Source organism: Delphinapterus leucas, chromosome 2 (assembly GCF_059928025.1).
Source record: "Delphinapterus leucas isolate spDelLeu-1000000601 "Yukka" chromosome 2, BTC_Dleu_Yukka2, whole genome shotgun sequence".
Classification (NCBI taxonomy): Eukaryota; Metazoa; Chordata; class Mammalia; order Artiodactyla; family Monodontidae; genus Delphinapterus; species Delphinapterus leucas.
Genome location: NC_143130.1, coordinates 63924855 through 63939335, shown reverse-complemented (window position 1 = coordinate 63939335; position 14481 = coordinate 63924855). Strand labels below are relative to the sequence as shown.

General features: G+C 60.3%; 1 protein-coding gene across 1 annotated transcript; it reads right to left on the bottom strand.

Moving 5' to 3' along the window:
• Positions 1–3247: 3247 nt before the first annotated feature.
• LOC111177831 (uncharacterized) lies at positions 3248–13371 on the bottom strand. The gene is made up of 11 exons (XM_089906983.1): positions 12610–13371; positions 11016–11077; positions 10122–10376; positions 9599–9756; positions 9297–9427; positions 8806–8870; positions 8374–8513; positions 7506–7564; positions 7215–7392; positions 6587–6629; positions 3248–6101 (listed from the first exon to the last, which is right to left on the bottom strand). The coding sequence occupies exons 1-11, from the start codon at positions 13288–13290 to the stop codon at positions 5918–5920; spliced, it is 1956 nt and encodes a 651-aa protein (XP_089763109.1). The 5' UTR covers positions 13291–13371; the 3' UTR covers positions 3248–5917.
• Between the last annotated feature and the right edge of the window lie 1110 nt (positions 13372–14481).

Sequence of the window (14481 nt, the reverse complement as noted above, 5' to 3'; positions counted from 1 at the left end):
AGTGCCTGGTGTTTCTGCACCCCTTTTTATGGTGCCCACTTGGACGGGAGGGGGTAGGGACTTTGGGGGGACTACAGGTCCCCTCTGGTCAGCTTATGAGTCTAACCGGAGGATGGGACTGCCCCTGTCACAGAGGTAGGTCTGAGTGGTCCAGGCCCAGTCCTTCCCTCAAGCAGAGTCCCTCTCTTTCCAGCTGGCAAGCAGGCCCCAAACCCCAATAATGGCTGGGTGGCCTGTGTCCCATCCCACTCTGTCTCTTGCCCCTGAGGGGAGTCTGGCTCCAGTCCTGGCACTTGGGTGCCTTTGAGTGGGAGGCCACAGCTGGCAGGCTGTTCCAGCACGGGCAAGGCAGGTACCGTGGCGGAAGCCCCAGGCCTGGCCTCCAAGGCAACCATGCTCCTTTCCACTTCTGTCTCACGCACGTCACCTATGCACTGCTTCTCCCTCACCCCCGGCTCAGCCTGGAAATCATACTGACGGTAAGAATAGTGCCACCCAAGTTACGGTGGAGCCTGCTTAGAGGGTGGCTGGAAAAGGGCCTGAGGCAGAATGTCTGGGAGTTCCTCTCTGCTTATCTTCCTTTCTCCTAGGCCCTCAAAGAAGGCAGTTTTCTCCGTATCTCCTACCCTGCCCCAAGCACGCACAATGCTGCCCCTGGCCCCTCCCTCCCTAGAATGTACCCATGTGGGACTGACGCTTTGTTTTGTCCTAGGTTCCATGTGAGAGGCAATTATCCCTCCTTTCCTCAGCAAAGGGGGCCAACTGAGGCAGTGAGGTGGATGGTTCCCCCACGGCCCCAGCTCTTAATGGTGGAGTCGAGCCCAGCCCTTCCCGGGTGGTCATGCCCGATGGAGTCCATGCTTAGAGGCTTCCCTCTCCCCGGTTCGGGTGCTTGCTGTCCTCCATGCCTGCTTCCTAAAATCCAGTCTGTTTCTAGTAAGTCTTCTCGGCTCCATGGTGTTGCGTGGGCTGCTAAGCCTAGGGGCCCTGCCCACCTCTCAGGCCCCTTCCAGGCTGGGTAGGGGCCCCGGCCTCCAGTGGTGGCTAGCGCGCCAGCTGAGTCCTCACCGCACCGGCTCCCTGCAGCCAGAGGTCGGTGTGGGTGCAGAGCCAGGTGGAGGCTGGAGGCAGTTTCTGCTCGCCAACTCAGACTTCCCGAGCACCGTGGTAGCCAAGGCGCGCCAGCGCAAGGGTACCTGCTGCCCCTGGTGCACGGGCCTGGCCTCACTCAGCCCCAGCGGTGAGTGGGGGGATGCCCGCTCTCTTCTGGAACATGCCCACCACCACACCTTTGTCCCTCCTGGGTTCCCTGGCTGATCTTGTGAGGATGCCTGTCACCTACCCTTCTGACTGCCCTGTGGGCCAGCTCAAACCTTCCCCTAGGCCTAAGAACCTTTTCCTGAAGGGTCATCCCCCACCCTCCTGACCCCACACTTTAACGCTTTCCGTAGGGGTTCATATTAGGGTTGGGTTTTATGGGATGGCCTATGAGGGTCTAGACTAGGACCCAGATGGCTGTGATTCCCTCGGAGCAAGGCCCTCATCTGCCCCAGCCTCACCTTCTAGAACAACCCAGAACCCTGCTTCCTTTGGTCTTGGGCCTGCTGGGAGCTAAGGTTGCCCTTGTTTGCCTTCCAAGGCAATACTGACATCCTCATGAGACAGCGGGGAAGACTGAGGCCCAGCAGGGGTTGCCGCAGGTCAGAGTCTCCATGGCCAAACAGAGCTCAGGTCTTGGCCCAGAGTGGCCTGGGGGCCCTGTTCAATGTATTTACAATCTCCCGGTGTTGTGCCCTGCAGGGTATACCTCGGAGCACCTGTAGTCTGAGAAGCTGCCCATCACCTGGGTGACCATGGGATCAGCCCCCTGCTCAGGACGAAGGCCAGCTCACACCTATGGAGCAATCTGAAAGCAGGTGCAGCCCCTCCGCCTCCAGGGCCTCTGAGCTGGGAGGATGCTGTTCCCAGGGGCGGGGGCAGAATCGGGAGGACGAGGCTCCATAGGCTGTCCTCTCTAGGCGTAGCTCTGGGCTCCAGGATCAGGACCTCCAAACCTGGCCCTTCCCCTGTGAGTCTCCTGGTCCCAGAGATAGCAAGCAGCTTGTCCAAGGTCACCCTGCAGAGAGGGGGCAGTGGGACCTTGGCTCTTCTCACTCAGCTGCACTTTCTCTCCCCATCCACTCCAGGTGCTAGAGAACCCAGGCAGGCTGGGTCCTGCAACAGCCTCTCACCTCCCTTCACATCTGGTTGGTGGGGGAGGGGGGAGGGAGGGAATAGGGTGCTTTCCCTGCCAACTCATCTCCTATTTGAGGAGAGATGGCGTCTGGGCTGCAGCATGAGTGGGTTAGACTAGAAAGGCATTTCCCAGGTTCTTACCTGGCCTTGGGCAGGGTACCCTCACGTGCTTCCTGATCCAGGTGCCCAGGACACCTTGAGTCTGTCTCCCTAGAGGTCCTCAGACCCCTCCCCTGGGCAGTCCCCTATCCCGGCCCTGGGGGATGCTGGGCACAGTCATCCCCAGGGCTGCCCCACCAAGACAGGCTCTGGCCGCTGCAGTTTCCTGCTGGAGCCTTGGGCCATCGCCTTGCCACATTCCAGCCCCTGGGTGAACACCTAGCCCATAGCTCTTGGGCCCTGGACTTGGACCTGAGGGTCCTTCTGTTGTGGATGGATCTTCCTGGCAGATTCAAAACACATCCTTGCTGGATGTCCCACGCTGGCTAGGCCCCCTCTCCACAGCACTGACATCTGTTTGTCAAGCCCCAACCAGACTGTGAGCTGAGGGTGGGGATAAGGTCTGACTTATGTGGACAAGATGTCCCAGGATGACACTCGCTTAAGCTCGTGGCCCCGGTAGTCTCTTTTGGGCACCGCATACCCCCACCCCCGTGCTGAGGTGCCTGCATTTGGCCACAGGTGCCTCTCCTGCCACCCTCCCTACCTCAGGCCAGTGTCAGGCACCTGTGGTTCCAGGCAGAAGCCCGAGTGCAGAGCCAGGTCCGGCAGACGGTCCCCAGGTGCTGATGGCCTTGCCCAGCTGCTCATGAACCTGAGCTCCCTCGCTGTGGCTGGTGAGTGACACCCCTCCCCCAGCCTGCTGTCCCTCCAGGGGCCAGGCCTGGGCCCAGCTGACCTCTGTCTGCTTCTGGCCCCTCCTTTACCTGCCAGGCTCTCACTGAACATGACTGTCTTGCCCATTTCCTCGTCTGTCCTTAACAGGAAGTTTATAGAACCGCTCAGGGACATTGCGTCTCTTATCTACCAGGCCCTCATCGGAGACGTGGCCACCTTGGTAGGCCTGGGCCTGGCCTTGGAGTAACCAGGAGGTCATGCTCTCCTTCTAGGATACAGCCCCCATGGTTCCCATAGGCTCTTCTCCATCTGAGCAATGGCCTGGTGGGCAGCTGCCCCTTCTCCCCTGCAGGGCACCTTGGGGTGGGGGGAAAGGGTGAGGCAAGAGATCTGGTCCTCTCTCACCCGCCTGAGGCTGCTTGAAGGCAGAGTGCCCATCCCTGCCCACCTCCCACTCCAGGTGCAGCCGGGGCTGAGCCCCTTCCCCGCCCTCTGGCAGGTGCTGATTCAAGGTTCCCAGTGAGTGATGCTGGGGTGGGTGGGGGAGTGGCTCACAGCACTCTCCCTGCCCTTCAGACCCTGGAGAACCACTGGCCCAATGGGCCGGCTTGTTTCCTGCACTGCCACCTCCCAAAACCTGGGGCTGCACGTCGTATGAAAGCAGCAGAGCTCCCGCCTTTCAGGTGCAGATGCTATAGCACCGCCCTGCTGTGGGCATGTGGTCGTCAAGAATGCAGGCTCTGGAGCCCTGTGACTGTGACCTTGGGCAAGTCACTTAACGCCTCTGCTTCCCTCTCCTCGGCTGCGAGATGGGGTAATGGAACCTATTCACAGACGCTGCTGCTTCCCTCTCCTCAGCTGCGAGATGGGGATAATGGAACCTATTCACAGACGCTTGATGAGTGTTAGGTTTTTAGAATGAACTGAGTTCTGGAGGAGGCAGCAGGCGGAGTGATCAAGGTAGCACTGCATGTGCATCTCTGAGCCTCTGTTTATTCAGCTGGAGAATGGGACTACGCAGTTCCAGGGCTGCTGAGAATTAAAGTCCGTGTAACGGTGGGGCGTGGGAAGTGTCCTGCAGGCCCCATCTGGCCCATGGGGAAGACCTGCTTAGGAAAGACTCGTCTGCGTGAGGGTGCTGGTTTGCCAGGCCCCTCCGCCGTCCTGTAGACCCTGGTGATGTCTGTCCAGCCTGGTGTCCGCATGGCTGGCTCACCTTGCCAGGTAGACCCTTTCTCCTTATGTGTTGCAGGTACTGTCACTTCACCTCCAGAGAGACCATGCTAGGTCCCCACGTGTGGGTTTCCTTCCCTGTACCTTCTCCTTCAAACCCACAGAGGTCACTGGGTGTGTCTGAACTGTATCTTCATGCAAGGCCTCATGTGATGCTCGACAGCCTGGCTTGTGGAGGGCCAGGCGACCAAAGCCTGAAGAGAAGAGGGGCTCAGTGTTCACTGGCCAGCCTTGACCCTCAGGCTCTTTCCTGCTTATCCCACCCCCTTCTCTCCTGTATCACCTACAGGGACTCTCATGGTAAGGGGGGCAGCTCGGGAGAACAAGGCTAGCATAACCCTCCCTCCCTAAGAAAAACACTAGCAGGGATATTTTAGGCATCCTGACGGTTGGGGGAGCATCTTGCAGGGCCGCCTCCTAGTCCCTGGCCTGCCGTGGCCCTTGAGTCAGAAGTCGTGGAGAGAGGGGGCTGACCCAAGATAGGTGCAGATATCAGGCTACTTTCCGGGTACCAAGGGGTAGAGGCTTGGGGGGCAGGGGACCTTCAGGGGTATGAATGAAAGCTTAAGTGTTCCAGAAGTGCAGAGGAATCGGCCGCCAGCTACAGTCAACCTCTACATGGTGACCTTCCTGTTGACCCTCTCTGGCATCTTGGTGCTGGCTGCTATCTTTGGCCAGGTAAGCCCATGGTCTGGGCCCTGGGCTCCTGGGTCCCCTCACCGGGCCTGCCGGCTCTTCTGTAGGTCGAGGGAGCCTTTGGGGTAAGACTACACTTGAGTCCCCTTCCCTTCTAGGTCATGGTTTCAAAGGCCATCGCCCTGTGCTACCAAATCTCTCACGTCCCAGCGGGCCCAGCAGTCGCTGGAGCTTTGTGGGCCAAGGCCTTCACCTCCCTGGCTGTGGTCCAGGAAAGCTGCCTCCCCCTCCAAAGCCCCACCCTCCGCCCCTGAGAGGCTGTCAGCTCAGCTTCTGTCCTAGACCTTCCCTAGCCAGGTGGTCTGTTCTCTGAGCCCGGCTTGCCCCGCGGCACCAACCTTCCCTGGCACACAGCCAGGCCTCACCTCGGCCACCAGCACCCCCAAGGCCTTTGGTCTGAGGGTGGCCGGCCCTAAGGCGGAGGTGGGGCTGGGACCAGGCCTTGCCCCCAAGAGTCCCCATTCCCACACTTGACCCTGTCAGTCAGTCTTCTGCCCCCACCTCCTCCTCCTGTGGGCTCTGCTCTGAACCTCTCCTGTGTTCTCATGTTGGATGACTGCCTAGAAACAAAAGCAGTCTTTTGTACCAGCTTCTGAGTGCGCCGTGTCATTTAATTTTCCATACCCCAAAAGGACCGGAGTTTGGCTTGAGACCAATGATACCTCCAGCCCCACCACCGTGTCAGGCCAGGTGTGAGGGCGCCAGCTCTGTTCCCCTGTCCGCATCTTCTGCAGGCCTTCATCTTGCCCTGTTCCGCTCCCCAGGGCCTGACCTGAGTATGACGATGGTATTGAGTAGTTTTCCAGACCTTCTGGGGGGAGGTGGGTGCCGCCGTGGTTAGAGCACGCCTGGTGTCCCTGGTGTGGGTGGTGAGGCGCTGTCCCCCGCACCCTGCCTCTGTCGCGGCCCTGGGAGTCTAGTCCTTGGATGAGGTAGGAGGGAAGAAGCCCCCTTGCTGTGTGACCTCAGGTGGTGCCTTGCTGCTCTGGCTCTCGTTGTCAGGGTTCAGGCGCTGACTGTGGAAGGCTGGGGGCAGGGCCAGGAGGAGGAGAGGTTTGGGGTGCGGTTTTAGTGGCGGGAGCAACAGCGGGAAGGGGCGCCTGGGGGGTGGGGAAAGGACAAAAGCCAGGAGTCAGGAACAACAGTGTACCCAGAATGGTGTTACCTGCCCTCCCCCACGTCCTCCTGGCTTTGGGGTCAAAGGGGACACTGAGTTGGGGTACGTGTCCCCACTTCTTCCGGGGCGTGGAGGAGTCGCTGCCTGGTCCTCCGGTGGTAGAGGCAAGCTCCCCTCCCCAGATCTCCTTCCCTGCTCCAGCTCTCCTGGCCACGTGGGGCCCTAAGTTCTGCCTCTGTCCACCCACCCTCTGCAGCATTTCTGGGGCTAAGTGGAGCGCATTTAGAGGGTTCCGCTTGACCACCCCGGGTTCACCCCCCCATGACAGAGGGGGTGAGCTTTTGGGGCACAGTGACTGTACCGCCCAGGCTCTGTCAACACCCACTGGGAAATGTTTGCACGAGGCCTTGGTGGCTGGGAGGCCGACCCCATCCAGAGTAAACGTCCCGGGGAGCAGGGAGAACTGACCTCTGTACCTGGACACTCTGAAGCAGGCCTTCCGCGTCAGCACCTGGGACGGGAAGGGTGGGGTCAGGCCAAGCTCCCTGGCTGGAAGCCCCTCAGTTCCTGGGGTGGGGAGTGACCCCCTCAGCTTGACTCAGAGGGTCAAGGGCCCAGCCTGTCTCCCGGGAAAGAGACCCTGGCTGGCCCAGTCAGACACTCAGCAGGACGAGGGTGAGTGCAAGAAGCAGGAGCCCCAGGACGATGAGCGCCACAGCATGGCTGGGGGTGGGGGCGTGAAGCTGACCTGAGGCTTCGGGACCAACAGGCAGATGATGGCTGGGTGGGTCCCCACTCTTCCAGACTACAGATCCCTGAGAAGGCAAAGCCAGGCCTGCAGAGGAGGCCCAGGCGAGGGGTCCTGGCCCAGAAGGAGCTACAGGAATAGAGCTGTAGAGCTGGGGCCACCTTGGAGGGCTCCCGGGAAGAGGAGGAGCCGGGCCTGGACCCTAAAAAGCAGCCAGCTGGGGGCTAGTCCAGGAGGAAGGGAGGGCCAGAGGGGGGAGCAGGGGCAGCAAGGCAACGAGCCTGAGGCAGGATGCAAACGGCCGGATGACACAGATACATAGAGGGAAGCCGGGAGAGAGGCACTGACCGAGGTCTGGGCTGACCATCTCCACGGAGAGGCCCTCAGCTTCCTGCAGGGCATGCAGACCCCGGAGCACGCAGTCCTGCACGAGGGCTCGGGCCGGCACGGCCCTGAAGAAGGTGGCACCCACCCTGGCAGTCAGTGGGTCGGGCCTGGCAGGAGGATCTTCACCAGTGTCAGGAGGCTAGACAGCCCGGGGGGGGGTGGGTCTCAGGAAGGCCGTTTTCCTGAGCCACTGGCCCCACCGCTAGAGTTCAGCCCTGGGCCCCAGGTCACCCAGAGCCACCGCAGCCTTACTGGAACTTCTCCACCACCACTTGGCCGAAGTTCTGCAGAGGCCTGAGGACGGTGGTCAGCTGGGGAGCAGAGAGGAGGAAGAGGGTCACAGCTGTACTGCAGCCTTGTTGGGTCCCCACACATGAAGCCTCCAGCCTCCTGCTCCTCCCTTCTCTCCCCCCGCCCCCACTTCACCCATCTCATCAGCATCCCCCGAAGTTTCTGGGACTTAGGGCTGCTTTTGTCCCGCAAGCCCTTGGTGAGGGGTTGGTCCAGGATCTGCAGCCACACTTCATACTGCACCAGCTCTGCTTTCCCCGCTAGAGGGGCGGAGAGGTGGGTGGGCATCAGCCTAAGCCCCCTATCCGGGGAGCCCTGGGAGAGGACCAAGCCCTGCACAGGGCTGCTCACCCCAACCTCTATGCTCTCAGCCAGCAGTCAGCCCCATCCAGGCTGAGGCTCAATCCCTCCCGCTGCCTGTTTACGTATAGCCCACGAGCTAAGAACAGTTTTTACCTTTTTAAATAGTTGAAAAACATCAAAAGGATAGTATTTTGTGGCACATCAAAGTTATGTGATGATATACAAGTTTCCGTATCCATCAAGTTGTGTTGGCACACAGCCATGCCCATCTGTCTACATATTGCCTGGGGCTGCCTTCTAGCTATAAGGGAGCAGTCGAGTAGCTGTGACAGATACGATGGCCCACGGAGCTTATCGATCCAGCTCCCCATCTGAGGCTCCGTAACTGATTCTTCTCGGTGGCCCCAGCACAAGAGTATTTGTGGTCGAAATGAAATTCTGTCCATTCTCCAGAGGAGGAACATTGAGACCCAGAGAGGTTGAGGCTGCTGACCAGAGACACACAGGGATCCCAGCCTTGACTCACCATTGGCCATGATGCTGGATTTCTGGACAGCAGGATCCATTATGTTCCGGGCCAGGTGATTGGCCAAGCCTGGGAGGTGGGTACCGATGGGGGTCTGGAACTTGTATTCGATGTAAACGCCCACCCACTGGCCCGCATTACTAGGGCGAGTACAAGAGGGGAGTGCAGGGGTTACAGACTCCGCCAGCACATGTTTCTAGAAGCAGGTATCCACCCTCCCACCCCAGCACACTCTCAGGCACTAGGGCTCCCTACCTCCTAGGGCAGAGCTTCATAGGGCCAGCTGGAGCTATCTGGGACAAAGCCCTCCCCTGGTGGCTCCCAGCCCATGGCTCCCATGGCCTGGCTCGGAGTCACGCCCCCCTCTGCCCCAGGGTGGCCCCCAGGAGAGGAGCAGGGCAGGCTGGGCAGCAGGGGAAGAGCCCAACCCACCTGAAGAGGAGCAGGGGCTCTTCCTGGGGACGCGCTGTATAGAATCCTGACAGCACGGGTGTGACCTGTGGGGAGTCCTGGAGGTCAGGGCCGGCCTGGGGACTGTCACTCCTGAGACCCAGCATGGGATGGAGTGGGGGCAGGGCTGGGGTGAGGCAACTGAGCGTCTCCTTAAATATTGCGTCCTGGGTGTCTCACTTCCTACCCTAGTGCTGGCCCTGGATAGGGGTGTCTGGTTACAGAGCCTGACCATATGCCCCTGGGACAGAGCTGTCACCTCCCTCAGGCAACCTCTCCCCCCCCCGGGCAGGGTGTCACCCCTCAAACGGGGGCCCATCAGGCAGGGCTGTGTGCCCTCCATTCCTGCCTCCCCCCACAGGGCTGTGGCTGGGTGCCGCCCCACGCCTCACCCCCAAGCCACGGAGGCCTGCAGTCAACGAAGGCAAAGTGGGTGTCCCAGGCTTTGGAGGGAGGGCAAGAGGCCACCTCACCTGTCGGAGGATCGTCTTTTCCAGCAGGACAAAGGGGGCAGAGCCAGGCAGGAGGAGCGGGGGCTGGAAGGGCCTCATGGCCGTGAGATGGATGCTGGTGGTCTCCAGGGCCAGGTCGGTCAGGTTGGACCCTGCAGAGCCATGGCTGGGACTTCAGGAGGCCCCAGGAGCCTCCTGATCTACCATGCGCTGCCTCATGGCCAGGGCAGGAGCTGGGCCCCTCTAGGGAGCACCCCCAGCCATCTGTGGGCAGGCGAGGAGGCACTGAGGTAGGGGGTTGGGGGGGTCGGGCGGAGACTCACCATCAGAGGCGAGGCTGCTCTCATCCAGGGACAGGTTCCCCAACATCTTCCCTGCGGCCTTCACTTTGCGGTACAGAGTCCAGAGGACTTCACGGGCAGAGGGGCCCGGGGCGAGGCCCCCAAACACAAGGGAGGCATTCACAGCTGCAGAGTCAGGCCTGGGGACAGAGACACATCCTTACCAGGGGTCCAGTGGGAGCAGGGAGGGCCCTGGGGGCTGGATGAGGACCTGACTGGTGCACAAGTAGGCCACTGTCCCGAGGAAGGGGAATCCACCGGGGGAGCCATGGACTGAGTCCCTGTGTGACAACACCCCTCTGGGCCTCAGCTGCCTCCTCGCTAAAATGCGGGCAATGATGCCTTTGCTGTAGGGTTGTGTGATGACTAATGGTGCAGCCAGCAGAGCACAAAGCAGGTGCTCGGGAAAGCAGGTTCCCTCGGACACCCCAACAAACTGGTTCTAATGGGAACACTGGGAATCCCGCCCAGGGAGACGGCCGCTGTGAGCAATCAGGAAGTCAACCTGAGCCAGACTGAGAAAAACATCTTTGGTGGCATCACAGGAGCAGGGGATCTGGAGAGAGGGAGGTGACAGGCCTGAGGAATCTCTGAAAGCCTGTAGGAGGTGGACCAACTGGCCATGTCCTGAGGAGGCAGCCTGGCCTGAGCATGGGGTTGAAGGGGTTTGTGGGGAGAGATCTGAAAACAAGCAGCCTCGGGATCCAGATTTCCTTCATCCTTCCCCTGAGGACCCGTTTTCTGCTGTGCCGTCCTGGGGCTGGGGAGACAAAGCTTCTGTTCAGACCCAGGGCAGGGAATTCAGAGAGAGATTTCAGTTCATTAAAAGGGGAAACTTTCTAACTAACTTGGCTCAAGGCCTGGAAAGATAGTGGTGGTGAACTTCCCATCACTAGGTATAATCAAGCCTCTATCAAGGTCTACACCGAGCTCACAATTCACATGTGATGATTTGGACCTTCTCAACCTTTTTTATGAGATTGCAGGGCTGGCATCTGCTTGCAAATCTGGCTTTAGGTCCCCCCCCAGTATCCCCAGGGGCTCAGAACCAGAAAGGGGATTTGCATCTGTTTACATGTCATTTATGGACTCCTGGCCCCAGGGAAGTCCTCTGCCTTTCCCACCACATTCAGGCAATGCCTGGCACCCCTGCCCAAATTCTGCAGCTGGAATTGGGGCTCAGAGCAGGCAGGAGGTCACCTGAGGTCACGCAGCCAGGGGCAGAACCAGATGTGGGCCTCCTGCCCGCCCGCTCAGGGCTTTTCCTGGTCCCTAAGGTGCTTCTGGCCTTGATGGGGCTGGGCACGGCGGGGCAGCCTGGGCAAGTGCTCTTGTGGCCTGAGAAGACACAGACCGGCTGGCAGGCAGGTGGTGGACCCTGAAAGACTCGCTCACTTACCTAAAGAGCAGGACACGGACACCCTCAAAGCTGGAGAAGGCCTCGTGATAGACAGACTGGAGCTGAGGACAGACAGAGGCATTTGAGGGTCATCGTGGCCCCCCACTCCTCCACAGCATCAGCCCACCCTCGTCCACTCTCATTATCTCTGGTCTGGCCCCTGCAATGGCCCCACTGGCCACCTGGACTGCCGGGGGCCACCCAAGACTTCCCCGCATGGCCGCCAGGGACCACCTGCCGATCACCCTCTACTGAGAACCGCAGGGCGCCTCCAGCTGTCCAGCAAACACACAGGCTTCCCAGGCCTTTCCTTCTCTGTAGTTTTATTGAAAATCACTCTCCAATCCAATTGTCCTGTATCCCTACAGCCGCCACCCTGCCATCACACCTGGACGACAGCCCCTCCTCCTAATTCTCCCCCTCCCACCCTGGGTTTCATTTCTTCTCCATGCAGCCCCTCTCTCCCATGGCCCTGGGCCTCAGCCTCTGCCCACCTTTTCACCTCAGGGTCCTCACACATGCTGTTCCCTCTGTCTAGAAAGCCCCTCCCCATTTTATCTGGCTGCCTTCTCTCCATCCCAGTTAAAATTCCCCTTTCTCAGAAAGGGGTTCTCGGACTTCCCTGGTGGCGCAGTGGTTAAGAATCTGCCTGCCAATGCAGGGGACACGGGTTCGAGCCCTGGTCTGGGAAGGTCCTACATGCCGCGGGGCAACTAAACCCGTGTGCTACAACTACTGAGCCTGTGCTCTACAGCCCACAAGCCACAACCACTGAGCCCGCGTGCCACAACTACTGAGCCCGCGTGCCGCAACTACTGAAGCCCACACGCCAAGAGTCCATGCTCTACAACAAGAGAAGCCACCGCAGTGAGAAGCCCACGCACCACAACAAAGAGCAGCCCCCACTCGCCGCAACTAGAGAAAGCCCGCGCGCAGCGACGAAGACCCAACGCAGCCAATGAATAAATAAATTTATACTAAAAAAAAAAAAGGAAAGAAAGGTGTTCTCTGGGCAGCCCCCTAACCATGGCAATCTAAATCAGTCTGTTTATTCCGTAACAGCTCCCCGCCCTCCTGGGAGGGCGCCCTCCCCACCCACCCTCTGCAAGGGTCTCTGCCTGGCCCCCCCCCCGCTGGAGCCACTCACAGGACAGCGTCAGTTTTCTACCTCTTGGGCTCCCACCTTGCACGCCACATGCTCCTCCCCACACCAAGGAGAGGCACAGGGTGAGTTTCATTGACTCCACACTTCCAGAGCTCCTGTGGGCACCCAGCCCTGTGCCCGGCCGCCCTCAGGGAGCTGAGGTCTGCGGAGAGCCGCAGGTTGGGGTGGGACTGTGTGGGAAAGGCAGCTCACAGAGGGAGGGATGCCGATTCTGTGGGGCAGGGGGTCTGAGTCACCGGGGGAGGCCTCTCCAAGGAGGCAGCCTTCGCTAGGCAGCAAGGGCAGCGGAAGGCGCGAGGTGGCCCAGGGTGGAGGAACAGCCCATGCCAAAGCACAGAGGCGGGACGGGGCCTGGGTGCTCAGAGGTAAGTGGGGTAGGGGGTGGGCTGGGGTCAGCACGCCTGAGCAGACGGAGGAAGAAGCCCGCACCTGATGTCGGATGTTTTCACTCAGCAGCTGGTACTCCAGGGAGGCAGGGTTCCCGAATGCCGCTGAGAAGGCTTCATTGGTGATCCTGAAGGTCACAGAGTGAGTCACACGACTGGGTCCTGGGGAGGGGGAGCCTGAGTCCTGCAATGAGACAGCTTGGCCAGGGTGAGGCAGGAAAGACGACTGGGAGGAGGCGGCACCTCCAGGGACGCTCGGGCAGCCGGCGGGAAGGCCAGAGACACATCCGAGGGAGCGGGTGGTCAAGGGGGCTGCGTTGGCAGGGACCACCGGCCCAGGCTGGACTGTCCATGGAAGAGCAGCCATCCCTGTAACCACCAGAGGTGGCAGGGCAGGTGGGACGCTGGAAACACTGAAGATAAGGCCTGAGGTTGTAGGTGGGAGCTCAGATGCAGAAGCATCTCTGGAGAGGTTCTGGCTCCGGTGGTGAAGGGGGAAACTGGGGCCAGGACTGGTGATGGTGACGTTAGTGCAGGTGACGGGGATGAGGGTGGGGACGACAGTGGCAGTGATGCTGATGACGACTGTGGAGAGGGTACCGCTGAGGGCAATGGCAACATTGAAGGACCACTGGGTGCTGGACCCAGACTGGACGCCAGACCACTTCTGGGTGAGCCTGAGCCCACTGTGAGCGCTGTGGGGGCCGTGTCCGGCCCTGACCATACTGTTGCTACAGGGAGAAGAGGCTCTGTGGCAGCCAATGTGTTACTGATCGATGTAAACGCAAGTGGGCCCTGGGGTGCTGAGGACACGGCCTTCTCTGGGGCCTTTGGAGCCAATGTCAGAAGTGGGGCGGTCCCTGGGCTGAAGTTGCTGGCCCCTGATGCAGATGGCACCCAAGCATTGGGGCTGAAGGTGTGCCTGCCCACGGGCCAGGCCAGAGGTTGTGGAGAAGCCTGCGATGGTGACGTGGCAGCTATCTCTGGAGACCCGGTGACCAAGATCTCCTCTCCAGGTCCAGCCACGTAGGACACTGGCTGGGACTCAGGGGCCCTGTGGGCTGCAGGCTCAGCCACTGCTGATGGAGCTGGTCTGGGTGTGGCCCTGCCTGAGACCCCACTGGTTCCCAAAGGGGCAGGCTGGTCTGAGTGGAGAGGCAAGTCCAGGAGCGAGCCTAGAAGAGTCTGCTGGTCCCCAGGTGCCTCTGGAAAAAGGGCTCCTGCCTTCCTGCCAGGAGCCTCCCCTGGCCTCTTGGCTGAGGGAAAGACTCCAGCGAGGACTGTCACCAAGGCGTTTAATGATGGGAGGACTATCTTCTTGCTGTCCCCTTGCAAAGCAGATGGGCCAGAAGCCAAGGGAGACGGACCCAGGTCTTTGTGAGGAGGAAGACGGGGCAGGGCGGAAGCCGAGACCACCAGGACAGCTGCAAAACAGGAGAGGCCCGTTTTGCCAGCTGCTCGGTGGGGTGGGATTGGCCCACAGCCTCTTAGATGCCGGCCCTCCCTGCCTCCTCCCTCCTTTAGGGCGCCTGAGGAGACCCAAACCCTGGCCCCGGCTCTGCCCCAAACCACTGGGCTACCTCTGGAGAAACTTCCTTTCTCTGGCCCTAGCCCACCAGAGACAGGGGAACTCTGCCCTGCCACCAGACAGGGGGACAGTGAGGGTAAAGGGGCATACCTCAAGGGTCCCTCTCTTCTCTCCCATCCCAACTCCACCCCATGGCAGGACCCCTCCTCAAAGGAGTCTTTTCTGGTGGGACGCAGGCTGCTTGAGGATGCTGGGAAGTGCTGTTCAACCTCCAGCAAGGAAACAAGGCAATTACCTTATTCCATTCCCAGAACACAGGATGCTTCTGGAGGGCTGAAGGGGGGTGGGGGGATGGGGAGGGGACCCATCTCTGACAGCTGTAATACC

What these genes read in the sequence shown, in the direction of transcription:
- LOC111177831 (XM_089906983.1), bottom strand. Translation starts at nt 13,290, where the DNA reads ATGGTCAGGGCCGGACACGGCCCCCACAGCGCTCACAGTGGGCTCAGG. An exon ending in GTCCGTGTCCTGCTCTTTAG is followed by an intron (nt 10,377 to 11,015) that starts GTAAGTGAGCGA and finishes TTGTCTCCCCAG; the next exon opens with CCCCAGGACGGCACAGCAGA. An exon ending in GTGGTGGTGGAGAAGTTCCA is followed by an intron (nt 7,393 to 7,505) that starts GTAAGGCTGCGG and finishes CGGGCTGTCTAG; the next exon opens with CCTCCTGACACTGGTGAAGA.